This window comes from Mytilus edulis, chromosome 1 (genome assembly GCF_963676685.1).
Source record: "Mytilus edulis chromosome 1, xbMytEdul2.2, whole genome shotgun sequence".
Lineage (NCBI taxonomy): Eukaryota > Metazoa > Mollusca > Bivalvia > Mytilida > Mytilidae > Mytilus > Mytilus edulis.
The window spans coordinates 98,942,929-98,962,395 of NC_092344.1; the positions used below are offsets into that span (position 1 = coordinate 98,942,929).

General features: G+C 29.8%; 1 protein-coding gene across 26 annotated transcripts in view; it reads right to left on the bottom strand.

Moving 5' to 3' along the window:
* Window positions 1-19,467, bottom strand: part of LOC139497371 (sarcolemmal membrane-associated protein-like) — a 62,373-nt gene that overhangs the window by 21,369 nt on the left and 21,537 nt on the right. For 11 of the 26 annotated variants that reach the window (XM_071285702.1, XM_071285670.1, XM_071285611.1 and 8 more), the window contains exons 10-22: window positions 19,121-19,258; window positions 18,513-18,623; window positions 17,725-17,782; window positions 17,235-17,357; window positions 16,559-16,618; window positions 16,188-16,229; window positions 15,611-15,673; window positions 14,572-14,634; window positions 14,058-14,123; window positions 12,563-12,580; window positions 8,894-8,956; window positions 8,165-8,323; window positions 7,334-7,396 (exon numbers count right to left, since the gene is read on the bottom strand). In XM_071285702.1, coding sequence (XP_071141803.1) covers window positions 7,334-7,396; window positions 8,165-8,323; window positions 8,894-8,956; window positions 12,563-12,580; window positions 14,058-14,123; window positions 14,572-14,634; window positions 15,611-15,673; window positions 16,188-16,229; window positions 16,559-16,618; window positions 17,235-17,357; window positions 17,725-17,782; window positions 18,513-18,623; window positions 19,121-19,258 — 1,027 coding nt within the window. The remainder of the gene's footprint in view (window positions 1-7,333; window positions 7,397-8,164; window positions 8,324-8,893; window positions 8,957-12,562; window positions 12,581-14,057; window positions 14,124-14,571; window positions 14,635-15,610; window positions 15,674-16,187; window positions 16,230-16,558; window positions 16,619-17,234; window positions 17,358-17,724; window positions 17,783-18,512; window positions 18,624-19,120; window positions 19,259-19,467) is intronic. The other 15 variants (XM_071285727.1, XM_071285714.1, XM_071285660.1 and 12 more) reach the window with 3 other exon arrangements.

Below are 19,467 nucleotides of genomic sequence, written 5' to 3' on the forward strand. Positions count from 1 at the left end.
CAAAGCCTGGTTTATGGTTTGTGTACAGTCAAAGTCATCATGTTGAAGAGGAGTAACACCATAGTCATTTTATTAGGACTGTGGGTACCTTCAGTTAAGTGGGTTCCAGAACAGATTGTTTCATAGCCAATAGAAATTAAGTTTACTTCAACCATTAGGTTTGCTCTTTGGTTTCCAACCAGTGCAGTCAATTGACTGGCTGTAACTAAGCAGTGCCTGATAACAACTAGAATGGACCAAACAATTGACTGGCTGTAACTAAGCAGTGCCTGATAACAACTAGAATGGACCAAACAATTGACTGGCTGTAACTAAGCAGTGCCTGATAACAACTAGAATGGACCAAACAATTGACTGGCTGTAACTAAGCAGTGCCTGATAACAACTAGAATGGACCAAACGTACACAAATTTGAATTAGTTTGATTTGCTTTTTATCCAGTGGCAAATATTTCACACAAATTCAAGACAAATAGTGAATAGGGACTTGTGGATTAATTTCTTTTTTTTTACTGTTTTTTTTTTCAACTGTAATCAAAGCTATTGAACAATGGTGTTCAATAACTCTCCTTAATATTGCAAAGTCCTATCATTTTCAGTTTTTTTTTTAAAATAAAGCAGAGAAAGAAGCATTTCCTTTCTTTGCTTTATCGTAAAATTAAAATGATAGAAGAGAAAATATTTTTGAATAGCAGGAATGTTTTCTATGTTTTTATTTCTTTATGGTAACGGCTTTCTACAAATAAAACTCCTATATGCAGACTTAAAAATCATGTCATTACTACTTGTACACGGTTTTTATCTGTTATTCAGTATTTGTTCAAAAAATTAACTATTAAAATGAATTGCCTTATAGTTGTACTATCAATATCTTAATTCCTATATAAACTGAATCCCTGACCTTAGGATTGTGGGTGTTTGATTGTTCCCTTTAATCTTGGCATGCATTTACAAGAGAGTTAGAAATTATCTTACAAGGTGTGTAAAATAAAATTTCAACAGCAGAAAATAATGCCCTTGTTTTAGGACATCAGATAAGTCAAAATAAAGAAATGTATTATGTGAGGTTTGTAAAGCTTGTTTTAATTCTTCATACATGTACAACATCTGTGGGGAATAGTCATAGTTTTCATTCAGAAAACTTTCTATATATATATCCTTTAACAACCGACTGAGAATTAATGGGACAATAGAATCAATGAGACACAATTTATAATCTAAGCATGATACATGTTAATAAAAAAAGTGTGTATTTACCTTGTGATAAATAAAAGTGACAAAACACTAAAATTTTGCAAATAGAAAAGATAGGTCTTATTTTTCAAATTTATTTTTTAATAGCTTAAGAACTTCTATTTCTATGAATATTAATAGAATATTATTTTTGAAACAAAATGAGCATTTGTTTATTTTTCTCTAGAATTATATAAAAATCCACTTTAACGAAACATTCACAAAAATTTATGATAAATAATGTATAAACAGTATACACCCCCAATAGTAACATATTGTGGTCTACAGTATTTTATCCTTTGATGTAGAGAATGCTTCAATCAATATAAGGTATAAGGGACAACATGTTTAGATTTAAGTATTTATTTATTAACATTTTGAATGAAGAGTGGGGGCGTATTCTAAAGATAAGAGGTGTTTAGAGAAGTGCATTAACAGGGTTATACAAAAACAAAATGTTGATTCCATTGAGGCAGAAATATTCTTTACAACTTTCTCTCGTAAAATAACTTGTCAACATTCATCAAATATGCACATATAATTTTATTCATAAAAATACCATGTCATTTACTATGCAAATGTCATATACTAAACAGAGTAAAATTCATCAGAAAAAAATATTCTCGATCTAAAAGCTGATGACATGTTAGCAGAAAATATTTTGTTATTTAAAAAAATAATTTCAATAAAACCTTTTTTCTCTCTCTCTTTCATACTATCATTGAATGATTGTATAAATATACACATTTGTTTGCCAAAAGTGTCACAATGTTTATCTATAAGACCACCAAAGTACAGATATACCTGATAATTACGTCAGGTGATCATTTTGTCAGAATACTTTAAAATCTTTTAATTCATAATATTAAAACTTCCTTAAAAACCAGACGTTGCATAAAGGCATGACGAAAAAGTTGCATACAAAAGATAAATCTAAGTGCAATTTTGCAATCCTGTAGGAGAGGCCTTTCCTTTTTAAAAAAATGAGTGTTTTATTATCTCTTTTAAATAAGATAGGCTTTATAATATTTTACCATTTTACATATGCTTAATTTTTTTTAATTTTTGACAACAAATGAATGGGTTTTATCCATAGCATATATTTGTTAAACCAAATAATTGTGATCTATACGGGGACTATATTATTTAGACGACTATATTATTTAGACATACCTTCATCATAATCAATACTCTCATGTTTCCTCTTCATAATGTTATTATATTGAATAACTCATTTTTTATAAAACATGTTTTCCATAAACACAAATCACAACAACAATAGGACATCCTCAAACATTTGTTATATCCTAATTATATCATCTTATCAAAGGTAACTTTTCACCTGTCAATCAGACAGGTAAGAATTCATGTGTGACCACTCAATGGCCTTGCTGTTAAGTCCAGTAATATTGACAGAACTAATTCATGTTATTATTCGAGCCATTTATCTATTATTAGATATAAAAAGAACCTTTCTTAAGATTTCAATCGTTTGGGAGAGCATTTAAACTTTGTTTTGTTAATAAATGTTTATATATATGTTTCCCTCTATTGATATTTATCAATCAATGATCATGAGAAATACATTTAGGTTTATAACATTAGATATTTATTACAAAGCTTTTTGACACCCGAGTAGAGCAATTACCATTTCAATGTTAAAATAGGGGTAAAATTATTCAATATTTACATTTAATTCAAAGGAATTTAATTTTCCTTAACCTCAATACAAAAGGAAGTCTTTTGTATTTACATACAGCCATGTCCCTTTTATTTGAGATCAACACTTTCAAAGTTTAATATTGAAGAATCAAAATAATTTCCTTAACGATATTTCAAAAATTTTGCTTAAATGCATAAAATCAAAATGTCCTTAGTTTGAAAGAAGAAGGAGAAGAAGACACTATTAATTAATAACTCATTGCAAACTGTACATGATTTTGTATGATAAAGCATTGAGGGAAATCAAAATTCAAAATTAATTAAATTGAATAAATAAAGATAATAATGAATAGCAATCAGATTTTTAGAATAATAGTTTTGATATAAAAGTCTCATTTTATGTTTTTCTTAGTAAAATTTCCCCAAAACATTTCAAATGTGAAGTTTATTGAGCCTCCTTTGTAGATGGTATGATCGCCAATGATACAACTATCAACCTAAGACCAAAGGTCAAGAAGGTGAACAATAAAGGGTCAATCAATGGCTATAAACAACAGAAAACCTATTCCATATAATAGTATGAAATTCAAAACAGTGTAGCTGTGGCCATTGATTGACACATTAAAATCATTCATTGACTGGGACAATTTAGGTGAACGTTTGTATGTAACGACCAATGCTCACTATGTACTTTTTAAAGACACTTAAACTATGGGGTCACCAAAGGTTCTCAACACCTAAATAAAGTAATTCGAAAAATTAATCAGAAATAACACGATATTTTGATTTATATCAATTATATAAATCAAAACACAAAGGTTATTCCTGATTAATTTTTCGAATTATTTTATAATTAAAGGCGTTAAGAAACCTTTGTTGACCCCACAGTTTAAATGTCTATCGTAGGTACGTCATGAACAGTGGTTGTTACAGACAAACGTTCACGTAAATTGACCCAGTCAATGGATGATTTTGATGGGTCAATCAATGGCCACAGCTACACTGTTTTGAATTTCATACTAAACTCAATAATAAAATAATGAAATAAATTGCAGGTTTGAGCCATAAACCCCAAAGGCTAATCCTAACCATCCCTTTGTGGTATGGAAGCTTGTGGTATAATTTCAGAGAGATCTATACACCATTCCACAAGTTATTCTCTGGATATAAACAAATGCTTAAAATTTGGCCCCTTATTCCTAAACTGTTAGGACCACAACCCCAAAAATCAATCCCAACCTTCCTTTCGTTGTTATAAACCTTGTGTTTAAATTTCATAGATTTACTTATACTAAAGTTATTGTCAGGAAACCAAATGTCTTTGGACGACATTGACCACGACAACACAAAACCATTATACGATTGCAAAATTTTTTGCGGTCGTATAAAAACAGCCTGATTTAGATAAATTTAGGAACCTTAGTGAGCATGCTCCCATACCTGGTGCCTAAACATTGTCACTGGACAAATAAAATAACTCTAAGAAAAAACCAGGTGCTCCGCAGGGTGCAGATTAATAAGACTGCAGAAGTCAAACCCTAAACAGTTGGGGCAAGTATGGACAACATTCAAGCTTGATACAACTCTGAATTTGGATTGCAATAAAAATTTTGACATAATATGAGTTTCTGACACAAAACAAATGTCAAGATCTTACAAAGCTATTGCGCAATATTGTACAATTAAAGATTTCTTCTTTTAACTTTTCAAAAATTTGGAATTTGAGAAATTTGAAAAAAAAAATTGAAAACAACTACCACCACCCTTTTTTTGCAATTAGCTCAAAACCTGACATTTCTTTATACATAATATACAAGTACTGTAAGGGAGGTAAATCCGAACATACCCAACATTGTATGTTAAATGTTTTAGAATTACCTCCCTTACCCTGCTTTTAAATTGTCTTAATTGTCCATTGACCAGAAATACCTAGTTTTCCCACTTTTTTGCCCCTAATTTTGAAACATTTTGAGCCATAACCCTTTGGACCATAACCCCCCAAATTAATCCCAAGCTTCCTTTTGTGGTTATAAACATTGTGTTAAAATTTCATTGATTTCTTTTTACTTATTCAAAAGTTATTATCCGGAAACAATCCGTCTTTGGACTATGTGATACCAATATACGACCAAAATTTTTTTAATTTTTGCGGTCGTATAAAAATTGAATCAAAATTTCATGTCAATATGCACGTCTACATAATATGTTCTTATTTTCTACAAAGGAGTTGGTTCGATAAGGCCCTAAAATGGCTCCCTTTTGTAGAATAAATTACAAATTAGGATTTATTGGCCAATATCACAATGAACAAGAAGTAATTGTAACAGGATGCGGTTACGAAGTCTCCCAAACAAAGCTCCCATAACTCGCCATTCATATGGTCCCATATTCATTTGATTTGATTTAGGGGTGTATATCTCCACCATTTACAAGTATTCAAACAGGAGGGGGTGGTGGTGACCCCCAGGTAATTTACCTGCATAACACTGGATTTGTTTTATTGTCCCATTCAAGAATATATCTGGTTTAGGGGTGGTGATGTTGACCGTTTACAAGTTTTCAAACAAAAGGGGATGGGGTGACCCCCTCGGGACTTCCCATGTATTACATTTCATTTGTTTTATTGTCCCCTACAAGAATATATATGGTTTAGAGGTGGGGATCTGGACCGTTTACAAGATAATAGCACATTCTCAGATTGAAAGGGGTGGGGGTGACCCACAGGAAATTCCCTTTAATTTTATAGAATTTTATAGACCTAAATGGGGTGTAAAAATCAACGCTTAAGAATAAAAATATGACAGCAACTGTTCTATAAAACTTTCTCACATGTCTTTAAGTCAACTTAAAACTTTTTATATCTTGTAGCATTGAACTTTATAATTGGGGCCAAATTTGACCCTTACCGAACTTACTCCTTTCATGCAATTCTGTAAAGTTGTGATGACAAACTGTTGCAATAGTATATTGAGGCAAATAAGTACAAATATCTACAGTAAAAATATCCGGTTACAAGTAAACAAACAACATTCATGTACAATGTAGATGAGATGAAATCTAATAATTTACATAAATAAAAGGGTACATATTTACGATAGTGATTGTTTTTCAATACTAATTTACAAATTAAATGATTCAGATGCTTAACCATGTGTAAAAATCGGTGTCAGGAATTAGAAGTTGTTATGAAATTGTAATACACAGAAACGAATGCGGCATACAGAGTCTCAATGATTTTAAAGTCAGCACCATAGTCCCTCAGAAGACTTGAAGTCTTCCTCCACCAAAAACTGCATTTCCTCCCTGAGTTCTATTTTTAGCCATGTCTGCCATATTGGTTGGCAGGCAGTGTCTTCTGACAAATTTTCAAACTAGATATCCTAATGCCGATTGTGGCCAAGTTTGGTTAAATTTTTCTCACTTGTTTCAGGAGAAGACTTTTGTAAAAGACTACATCGAAAAACTGTTAAATTTGACTTTAAAGGTCAATAACATTTTGGTCATGTTGACTTATTTGTAGATCTTACTTTGCTGAACATTATTGCTCTTTGAGAAATCAATTTGTGTTAAAGTAAGGAATTATTTTAATAAACAATATGCTTTCAATAAATATCTTGTAATCAATTTTATAGTTATTTCTTTTGTTTCATGGTCAATTTTTTCATCAATTTTTTTTTCCTCAACGAATATATATTTAAAGTGTAATCACCTCAAATAAATTCTCCTGCTTCAGCAACTTATCATTTATTTAATTGTAAATCAAAATGAAACTAGATATGTTGAAACAACACAATGGCAATGCTCGCAAAATTTTTGTAATGCTGATAATTCTGTTATTTATTAAGCTACTACCCTAAATAACAAGCTTAATCCATTGGTCTCTTACAAAGTGTAAGGTTTAAATCAATCAACAAATTCGTGAATATGGTTCAGAAATAACCTGACGAAAAGTTATCATCAAATCCATTCATTTATCCACAGTTGCTCAGATTCATGTTTTTCAAAAAGATCTTATGTTGGTTGATGCCTAATACTTTTAAAGTAAGATTGGCACCCTCAAAACTAATAAAAAACTTTCTGATGGACCATGATACATTCTCCATATATAACATTTACCCAGTCTGTTCATCATTGTGAGGTAGTGTCAGCCATGTCATATTTAAGATGTTCATCATATTCACAAAGTTTATTAAAGACCATTTCAATAATCTTTAAGTATTATTCTTGTATTCAATCCATGCAATTGGGATGGTATCTAAAAAGAATCTGTATACACATTTTCCCTTTGTGAAGACCTCATGTTTATTTCTCAATTCTGACATGTATGTTTTTAAAAATAATAAACAGCAGATGCCAAATGACTAAAATGCTAACATTGACCTTCTAGCTTAATAAATGTAGAATAATATAATAATTTGTTTAAATAATTAGTACTTTACCTTTACACTTGGTCAGTTCGCCCTCAGCTCTCTTCTGTAGTTGTCTTGCTTCTCTAAGCAGTTCTATAAACAATAAATAATAGCTTTTGATAATGTTAACAGATCCTTTTTGAAAAGCAAAATTTTCCAATGTTATCAACTCACAATACTTAGATTTTCTTGTATTTTAATGATTGCCAAGTTTATCCCATAGACCAATGAAGATAACAATATCTATAAATTAGAGATAGTTCAAATTCTAAAAATGGAAATAGGAAGCTTGCCAAGCAATTTATATCACAAAATCTAATTATAATGTATGAAATAATAATTAAGAACCTCAAAATAACCCAACTGTATGTTAGAACATTTCTAATGACTTTAAAATGATTTGTATTGATTTCTTTCTTACTTCCATGAATAATAATTTTATCTAGAGAGTTCATTCACATAAAAATTTAGTTGCAATAGTCTTTTATATCATATCTTATTTAATACATATGTGATGATTAAATCTTGTATAAAGCACACTTGTCATTAGCTGCATAGAGAAAACTAAAGGACTCGAGCATTCTCAATAAGGGGCCCTTCAAAGAATATGTGTCCCTCTCGCACTATACCATATTCATGTTTAGTGAACTTTGAAAACTGGGTCGACATTTATTTGCCATTTAATTTGAAAAGTTTTCACAATGAAATGTGAACTTAGTTTGTAGCTTTCAGCATCATGCTTATCTATCTTCAACAAAAAAACATTAAACAGGATGGCCATACCTGACGACTTATGGGCGAACAGACATGAAAACACAATGCCCCCATCTATCATAGGCAGGGCATAAAAACAATCCTTACCTTTCAAATTATCATCATCTTCAAGGCCAGAATCCGTTAGGTCTGAATCATCTAGGTGATTACTCAAAGTCTGATCAAAGCTTGAGGCTACAACGGTCATATCAGCCTTATCTGTGGTCTGCATATTAACTAACTCAGACTCCAAACTCACTACTCGATCTAATTAGAAAAAGTAAACATATATTTCTTAACATAGCATAATTAAATGTTTACCAAGTTATCACAATTTCTTAAAGGACAAGTGTCTTCTATAAATATATCGAAAGTAAATCTAAAGTTCAAACAGTTTTGGTTACACACATTACAATTTTTCTTCTAAATGAAAAGTATATGCTATAAATAGGTTTCTTTATAAATGTGTGCTATGGTAAGCTTACATGTGATAATTTTTAGATAATATAATGTACTGATATTTTAGTCTGTACTAAGTTATGTTACAAACTACTAAACTACTGAAATAAATCCTTGACTAATTCTCATCGAGACCTAACAATCTAGGGAACACTATTTTCATTTTTTCAACAAATCTGTTTTTGAAAAAAATAATGATTAACCCTCTTATAAAAAAAATTTATAAAAAAATGAAGGCCACATAATAAATTAACATTATTTTTTTCCTAAAATTCAATGTTTAAGTCCTACATTCAACGGGGTTCTACAGTTCTTTCTATTAACCAACCAGTAATGAAACATTCCCTTATCCCCAATCATATAAACTAAATGAATCACCTTGTAAAGATTTAATTAGTGTGTTACTGCCATCAGCCTGTTTGTGAGATTCTTTCAATTGCACTGCAAGAAAATCACACCAATGTTAGTATGCCATATATAAATGAGTGTGAAAAATAGGTGAACAAACAATAAGATACCAATTTTATATAATCTTAAAAAACTTCAATTCCTATTAAAAGCACACTTGATCATTGAATGTTCTATTAATGAGCAATTTTGTGCTCTCATAATTTATCTAATGATTAACTGAATCTTGAATTGTCCAAATGAGGATAATTTTACTTATTTGACAACACAAATGTTTACTCCCTGCTCTCAATACCTGTTTAAGTAAACTAAGAAGTCATGTAATGGTAAGGAAGTGAAAGTGAAGAAAAGGACAATAGATAAAGGTCACAGTGACCTATTTTTTATTGAAAAACTGCTATGGTTCTATAGAGGCATCCTTTGACCAAGTTACATGTTTATAGATTAATTTTTCTAAATTATGATGAAATAAAACAGAGAAATTAAGGACTGCTGAACCAAAAGTCTCTAAATGTAGGTAGATATCCCTAAAGTGAGACAGAGAAACTGAAATTAATATCATTATATGGAAATTGGTATCTTTTAAGGACTGCTGAACCAAAAGACTCTAAATGTAGGTAGAGATCCCTATTAATGAGACAGAGAAACTAAAATTAATATCATTATATGGAAATTGGTATCTTTCTTGTAAAAAACATTTAAAAATATAATGTATATTACAGTTGCTAGCTTAATAGGATAATGTTAGGGAAGGAGTTCCACAGGAAATTTCTAATGCTCTCTGGTAATTACAATTCTATATAAACTAAAAAATTAGGGATGAGACAATTTACCATAAAAAGACATGTATAATCCATAGTTATAAACTTCTTTTTTTTTTTTTACAGCAAGTGCATCTTAAAACAATAATTTGTCTCTTGTTCCAAAGCCAGTGAAATTCATTTAACTTTAAAGTCATGTGTCTGTGTTTGCAACATTTTCATGAGAGAAAAACATGTTGATTTTTGATTCTAGAACCCTACAAGTATTAAAATAAGCCAAAATCACTTAAAAAATGAATACAATGTACAACGGTTGTTTTAGATATTTTTGAAAAAGTATGTGTAAATTGCAAACAAATTTGGTAAGAGTATTTGAAACTGCATTTAATAGATATAACCAAAAAATAGATTTCTTAACATAAAACAGTGCTGTTATTTTGATAAATACTGTTTTATTTATTTTACACTTAAAAATGTTAGCCAAGACAAAACACTGACATTATCTGAAATAACTGATATGTTTTATATTTTCTTCATTAGTTATGCTATTAAAAGAAAGGAAAACATTTTAAAGAAGCATTATAATTTGATATTCATTTATAAATATTAGATTCTTTTAATCAAAATTGCAATTTAATAACAATTAGGTAAATGATTAAAGATTTGATAAGAAATTGGTCAAGAACGAAGACAGGCGAAACTTAAACAAATATTGCAAAAATTTTTTTTGTTTGTTATTCTCTTGATATACTGTCCCCATGCCTGAAAATTTTAATTATGGAGTAAACACTTTGGATTATACATGTTGATATTAGGTATGTACTTCTGGAATTAAAAACATTTCCAAATTTTATGACATCCGAAATTTCCTTCAATTCAGTTACCACAGAAATTAGAACTTTCTCCCCTGCTATGATGGATAATTGTGCAATTGATTGATATGTAACTGAATAGCAAATTAAACAATGAATTTGTTTTGCATTAAATACTTGTACTGCTTAGTAAGTTCTTGTTTATTGCAACTTTAATCTGTTTACTATTGCAAAAGCTGAGTTGAAATTGTTGGCTAAAAAAAATTTGTTCATGAGCAATTGTGTTGCAGGTCCATCAATGGAATTGCTTGGTATGCGTGTCGATGTAATGATTTTATTCAAAAAGAAAGTATATGCAGTTTTACACAGGAACAACCAGTTATATTTAAATGGTGGACTTGTTTAATATGTTTATTGAAGTTACAACAGATACTTTATGTAAAAATATAATACGATACAGTCAGTGTTCATAAACATTTGTGATTTATATTTTTTTTTACTGAGAATAGTTCATACAAATCATATTTAATATGATAAAATGTCCTGTCTTATAAGATAATCAGCACCAAAATTATCTAGAAATGATTACAGTGTATTTGGATGTAGCTTTATTTTTAGAGATTTAATTTTTTGAAAACTACAATGGTTGAGAAGTTATGAACGCAAAGTACAGATGGACAAACTAATGGACGGGTAGACTAACAGACACATTAATCTCTTTACATTCCCTTGGTTTTGCTAGAAGGAACAAGGTACTGCAACATCTATAATACTAAAATTACGAGGTCCAATTTGTCAGCCGTCATCACGTAAAAACGACGAATCACAGAATTCAACTTTATATATAACTAATATAGTACAAAGGTGTAGATTAAAAATTACACCACTCCAGGCCCTTTTGTTTTCCACGTAATTAATATTGCCAATAATTAAGAAGTTCCGGTCTAGTCCGCTACCGATACCAATAGTATATTCACCTGTTACCTATTACCTTATCTGTACGTTCCGCATCTGACAGGTGCACCACCAAACGTTGTATTCAGGATTAATATGCTATATACACGGGTCATAACCACAGGGTTGACACTACTAAATTGTCAAATTGTTACCTATTGTAGTATTTTAATCAGTAAGACTTTCTAAGATAACAATACGAATACTAAAAATCTGGACTAAAAATAAGGCGTATAGGTACAGTTTTCAATTTGTTAGTGGGCATGACGTAAAACAGCGAAGCAAAGAATTCAACTTTATAACTTATATAGGACAATGCTGTTGATTAAAGTATACTCCATTCCAGGACCTTTTGTTTTCCAAATAATTAATATTATTGTTTCAGTTCGACGGGTTCAAACAGAAAGACTTGAAAGCAGAGAAAAACTGTGTATCTTATAATCGGCATGACTTTATCAGATGACAATACTAATACTAAAATAAGGCTTGCCCATAGTTATATACTTTAATTCAGTCACGGACCCTTGATATCACGGGTGTGTTCAAGTACTATTGAAAAATCAGAATATCAAACACGACATTGCTAAACAATACATTGTAATAGTTTTTTTTTTTAAGTAATACAAAATCATGGCATTATGTAGTGATAAAAAATAAATCAAGAATGCATATAAACCACTGACTGTAAATCATATATTTTGATTAAATTAGGTATTCTGTCTATTGTGTAGTCAGCATTTTTAAATGATATAAACTACTACCAAAATTTACATACATTATGCAACAAAAGTTTCAACCAATACACCAAAAATATCAAGGTAAAGAAGGAAAAGAAGCAGTAAAAATACAGAAATATTGCATAAACAAGATGTCAAATAAGCAATTTCAGCATAAAACAGCAAAACAAGGTCAAATTCATTTTCAGTATGCATGGAACAGCAAAACAAGATCTAAAATAGGCAAAATAAGTTTTCAAATTTTTGATTTACATCAAAATGAATAATTTATAATCTTTAAATTGATTTATTACATTGTTTTATTTATAACATTACAGCTCTTATAGGGAAAGGGTAAAATAAAATAAATTGTCCATGTATAATATCGAAACTTACCATCATCAATAACTGCACCTTAAATAACATATGTACCAAATAATAATGCCATCTTTATATTCAAATTTATTTTTATTTTTCAGCTTACTCAAAATTGTATTAAAAAAATTCCAAAAGTTTTTTTGTTTTTTTAAAGTAAAGATACTTTAGGTATACTAACATTTTGTTTTGTTATTGTTAAAGATTTGTGTATTTCTATGTTCCAAGGCTTTAAGCATACCTGAATACATTTATGACAAAGGAGAAGGTCCGGTAAGGGTCCATTTTGGCTACAAATTTCAGGTTCATCTCATGAAAGATTTTTTACACTTTTTAAATCTAAGTGGCTACTTCAGTCGATTCAATTATTTTGTGTGAAAGAGTTAAACTGATTTAGTCATTTCAGATGCTCATATTCAAGCTTAAATATGAAAAATCTATCAAATATGCCATAACATGTCAGTTTTCAGATAGTTTTTGTGAAAAATGAAAGTGGCCGCATCCGTGTTCACCCTCAACCTTTATATATGTAATGTATTATCATCAAATACAACTTCCATTTAATTATTAAGAATGAACACAAATGCGGCCACTTCCTTTTAAGACGAAAACCGTCTAGAATTTAACTGAAATGATAAAATTGTGAAGATTTCAGTAATTCAGCATGACTAAATGATGCTTTTACCCGATATATGTGCATTTTATTGTCAAAAACAGCCCATATTTATGTAGCAGATGTATTATACTTTCCAATAAATAGCTTAAAGTTTACATTATAACAATTTGAAAAACTGATATATTTTTGGGCCAAAAAGGAGTCTTACTGAACCTACTCCTTTATTAATACCTATCAAAGTCATTGTCCCAAGTCTTTTTTACCCTACATCTTAACATCAGAATGCATGCTTTTAACCGTCTAGATAAGCTCTTTGCAACTGATTTTTAGTTTGTTTTTCTGCTGTACTGTCACAACTGTTCAAGGTTAGGGAGAGGATTTAGCATTTGTTTTTCTTTTTTGTTTTGTCCATATATTTCACCATCAGCCTTTTATAGCCTTGTACTACGCGGTATGGGTTTTGCTCATCTTTGAAGACTGTACAGAGATCTATAGTTGTTATTATTAGGTCTCTGGTCAATCATAACAAATCATCTTTTTTTTTAAATGTAAAAATTCTTATGCTGAGATTTCAAGTTCTATGATAATGTTTATGCTACTGAATTAATTTCTGATGATATCCAAAATATTGTCTTCTATTTCATTTTTATTAAAAATCTGTACTAGCTAGTACTACCAGACATGGATAAACTTGCAAAGAAGCATTAAGAACCAGAAAACTGAACATAAAGAGATATGAAAAGCGTTAGAAAATTATACAATATGTTGGGAGTCTTCTAAAGAAGACGAATGTCACCGCAAGTGTGACAACATCAATAAGTAAAAGTAATCTCTATGTGTAGCTATAGTTTCTTTATTAGGCCACACAATAAAATGCACTAAAAATAGACAGAAACTTACTTTTTAAGTCAGACATGGTATTCTCCATCATTTGGTTCATGTGTAAATCAGACAGCTTAAGCTTTTCTGCATAAACAAAAGGGGAGACAACCCAATCAAAGTCAATACATGCAAAGAACTGTAAACTAAACAGGCAGCAAACAGAGAAATGAAAATATTTCTATACAGAAATAAAATCCATAAGAAAGATATATGAAAGCTTACTTAAATGTACTGCTAAAAATGAAATATTTGACCCTTAAAAATACAGACAAACAATTAAGATTATTTCTTTATTTTACTAAAATTTAAAAAAATAAAAAAGTGTCATCTCATTTTTTTTTTTAATAAAAAGTTGCTACATGCTTTTTATAAATTTCAATTTAAAAAAAAATAAATTAGAATAAATGAAGAATAAATGCAAGTTATTTTTGCAAGAAAAGTAGATACATAACAATCTGCTCAATTGAAGTAATGAACTAAAGACATACAGACATTTTAACTGCTTTATACAAACATAAAGAAAATAAATTACCTTCTAAAGAAGATATCTTAGCCACATACTGCCTAGTATCCAACTGTGCTATTTCTAAGTCTTCTGAAAACAAATAGCAAGTTGAGGTTAAGTTAAGTAATTATCATGAAAAAATGGGGAATATGTCCATGGGACACAGATGATGCCCCAGCTTGCATACAACATTATAAAGGGACATAACTCACGAACAGTAAAAGTGACACCAAATTGGAACTTGATCCAAATCTTTTGGTAATGAGCATTGTGTATAAGTTTCATAACATTTGGTAGATGACAACTCAATTTAGTGAACAGAAAACAAAAATTTCAGCATTTTTTCCATTTGTAATGGGGTATAACTCTAGAAAATTTAGTGACAACCCCAAAATTCAAACTTGATCTGTATTTAGTGGTAATAAGCATTGAGTACAAGTTTCATAGCATTTGGTTGAGGCAAACTTAAGTAAGACAATAGATACGAAAAATCAGGAATTTTTCTATTTGTGAAGGGGCATAACTCTAGAATGATTTAGGTGACACCCCCAAAATTCAAACTCAAGATCTGTTTTGTGTGGTAATAAGCATTGTGCATAAGTTTCATTGCATTTGATTGAGGCAAACTAAAGTTAGAGAACGGAAACTAAAAAATTCAGCATTTTTTTCATTTGTTAAGGGGATCAACTCAAGAACGGTTGAAGTGACACCACTAAGATTCATACATGATCTATATTTTTTGTGGTAAAAAACATTGTGTATAAGTTTAATAGCACTTGGTTGAGGCAAACTAAAGTAAGAGAATGGAAACGAAAAATTCAGCAACATTTTCATTTGTGAAGAGCATTACTCTAGAACCCTTGAAGTGATGACACCAAAATTCAAATTTTATCTGTGTTTTGAGGTAATAAACATTTTGTATAAGTTTCATAATATTTGGAAGAGGCAAAGTAAAGTTAGATAACAGAAACCAACTTTGGGACGTACGAACGTACATACAGGCAAGGGTAAAACTTAATGCCCCCTTCACTACGCCGAGGGGCATAATTACCAATTTTTTACTTACTTTGTAATTGTTCAACTTTGTCTCCACTTTCCTTTAGTCTTGTTTCAGAGACTTCCATTTTTGCTATAAACAAAAAATAAAAGTTTTATTGATGACACATATTGTTGTGATATGTTCAAATATCAAAATGACAAAAATACTTTCTATACATATGCTTTCTCTTCATTCTAAATTCACCAGTCAAACTTCTTCAAATGGCTTGGTTGCAATAGGTATGACTTGTTATTAATAGGTTGTGTAAATGGTAATGCTAGAATATTTTAATGCAAGTAGGGAAAGGTGATATTCGCTCATTTTATAAAATAAGCAATATATATGAAATCTACAGTCCCTCAAATGAAGTTAAAAAGAGAGAAAAACTTGCTGAACCTCTTGCTTCAGTAGTTTATTTGGGTGCAGGACAGCCAACATTTTACTAGTACCTCAAACTGACACATGTTTTGTAGGCTATGCACAATTTGCCAACTCTGACCTCTATAAACAGCTCACACACAATTTTCAAAATATCAACGCTTCTGTAGGCATTTCAAAATCAAACAATTTAAGGTATAGGTAACTCCTAACCAATCAACATTACCTTTGTATTTTTCTATTTCGTAGTGTAATTCTTTCAATTTATCTGAAAAGTATTAAAAAAACAAACATATTAATTCAATGAAGTGGAAAATCAGTGGTATTTCTTACATCGTTTATTTTTGTATTATTTACTTTTCCTATATTCTTCTCGAAATGGATAATTATGTTATGTACAAAATGTACTTTATATCTTCTTTTTAATATTTTTGTTCCCTAATAATGCCAGTAACTATCCACACAATTTTATAACACTATTAATTAGTATTTGCATAAATTGCTTTATCCTAGTTTACAATGTTATTTCTGATTTCACTATAACTTAACTTTCAGATTCTTCAGGGTCTAAATCTTTAAGATTTCACTATAACTTACTTTCAGATTCTTCAGGGTCTAAATCTTTCAAACTTGTAGGGATGATCTTTGATGTTTCGTCTAAAAAACAAAAAAACAGATATAAATAAATCCAAAAGTTTTCAGTTATATTTCTGTAACTAATTCACTATCCTCCTCAACTGACCAAATATATTGATCAGTTCCCTATATTTTCATGTTTTAATGTTAGGGTTTCACATAAGTATTCTTTTTACAATTGTTAATATTTTGTCCCTGAAAAGATGTCATACATGTTGGTCACAACTGGGAATTTGGGTTGTTTCCCGTCATTTGTATTTTGTGAAGAGGACTTATGATAATATTCTCCTCAAAAACTTCAATTCAAAAGCAAACCAACCATCAAAGTATATTGAAAATACCTTTTAAAAAACCCTAATCAGAAAAGTTCTTTTAATTTTATTTTCCTGAATCCTAACTGGGGAATAGGGCGTCTTTTTTTGCATACAGTTAAGATAAATGATTACTGATGCCACTTTATACCAAATACCAATGATGACACAATTACTTATACTATGTGTTTACAAACAAAAGCTAATCCTTTGTCATTTAGTAATATTAATCAAAATAAAGGGAAGTAACCCAGACTGCTTTTTAAAAAGCCATAATGAAATTTCTTCTTAATGCAAATACAAATAGACTGTGAGTTGTGTCTTACCTGATGTATCAGAATTAAACAATTTTTTCTCATCTGTGTTTTTATCTTCTGTTTCATCATCATCTGTCTTTTCATCCAAATCTTTCTCATGATTGTTTGGTTCTTTCATTGACTCTAGTTTTTCTAAAATGTAATTTGGGTTATTTAAAAATCAAGCCAATAATACTAGTCTTTTGAAAATAAATAAATTGGCATATGAATACAGAAGAGTTCACAAAAATTCATGTAGTGCCTTTTTTGGGGCTTAAATACTACCCTTCAGACAGAAAAAAAACCTTTTGTTTTATAAAAATAAAATTGCCTAAAATTTAAGTTAAAAAAATGTTGTCCACAGGGAATCAAACATGTTTTGGCAATAAATAACTGACATATGGGTTTTAAGAATTATCAATATTGCATAGCTCGATGCAAATATATCCAATGAACTTGATAAATTAAAAGTAAGTTATACATTTCTATAAATTTGTGTGTCATAAGTATTATATAAAACCTTTTAATGAAGTTATTTCTTCTCTAGCTATATCATTATCTGATTGCAATGCCTCCATCTGAAAAGTAAAAATATTTGAACTTAGCATGAATATATGTACAGTGTATGATATAGCTTGGTGATCACAAAATTTTAAATTCCAAATAAAATATATTGTATAGAAGCCATAAAATTTTCTGTTGGTCTCTGTAAATGGTAAAAGCCATCATAGTAAAACATTAACCTACATGCAATTTATGGTCACTAGTTATCAAGTATGAAAAACATATAACATAGTTTGATGTTTAGACTATAAAATCAACATATGAGAGACAGATAAAACTAAAGATGACTTTACCATACATAAACGTCTTATAAGAAAATCAACATTAAGTTTAACTCCACCACATTTTTAATGGGCCTTTCCTAAAGTCAGGAGCCTGTAGTTCAGTGGTTGACGTTGGTTCCTGTCTGTCCTATTTGTTTTTTGTAAAAATTGTTTTGTTATAAAAAAGGCTGTTAGTGTTCTTACTTGAATTGTTCCATATTTTTTATGTCAGGTTCATTTATAGTCGACTATACAGTATGGGTTTTTCTCATTGTTGAAGGCTGTACAATTGCCTATTATTAATTACATTTCCATCATTTGAATTTTGGTGGATAGTTGTCTCATTGGCAATTATACCACATTTCCTTATTTCAATAATTTAATGTGATTCCCTTATTTTTACATTTGTATTGTGTAAATATTCCATTTAAGACATTTCATTGTTTTCTAAGTTAAAGTGACATTAACTACTATCTGTTACCTTTGCTGATAAAATGCTTTCCTCTTTCATAAGATCTTCTATTTTTTCCATGAGGTCAGTTTTTTCTTTGTCAAATTTTTCTCTTTCCTCCAAATGACTATTCTCTGCATCCTTTAACATAAAGCAGCAGACATTAAAATACTTTAATCAGGAAAGTTAAATCAACAAAAACTTTATAAGTTATAAGAAAGACAAAATGGTGTAAGTGTTGAATGGAATTTCTGTGGAAAAAAGGGGCCACTTTTTTTTAACAGCTTTCAATCATATCAGTTTCCACAACATAACTGCTCTATAAGATGTATGATATGTTTTTGTTCTGAAAGATCTGCAACTTCCATAATGGATGCAAAAGTGTAATAGATTTATATTTCTTTTTTCTTCCTGTGAATGACCTAAAAGATCAGCTTATTTAGTTAGACTTTGAAAATATTACAGGTTTTACAGGCTTCTAACTTTGACTTCATTGATTGTTGATTTGCCACTTTTCTAAAGATGGACAATGATTTTATATGTTTCAAAGAACCTTACAAATAATGTCAATCATGCCACCAAATTCAGTTATCAATTTAGTCAGTTGATTTTAATATTATTATTCTATAAATTAGTACCTGTAGTTGCCCCTGAATATTTGACACTTCTTTGAGTTGATCCTGATATTTTTCTGCCAGTTGTTGTAACTCTTCTTGTGATTTTTCACACATATCTTTCAGATGAGTACATTCTTCCTCTGTGTTGTGTAATGATCTCTATGGAAATACGTAAAAAGAGTTTAATGCATCTTTAAATATAGACAACAGTAAAATATTGACCAAATTTGTATTAATGCTCTATACCGGCTTTTTTATAGTATTATTGATTCATTATGTATTTTACAGAATAATAAAACGATGTCTTGTCGTGTTTGTTTGTTTTTTGTTTCTTATCTATATTTTGTTTCTAATAAATAATACAAGGG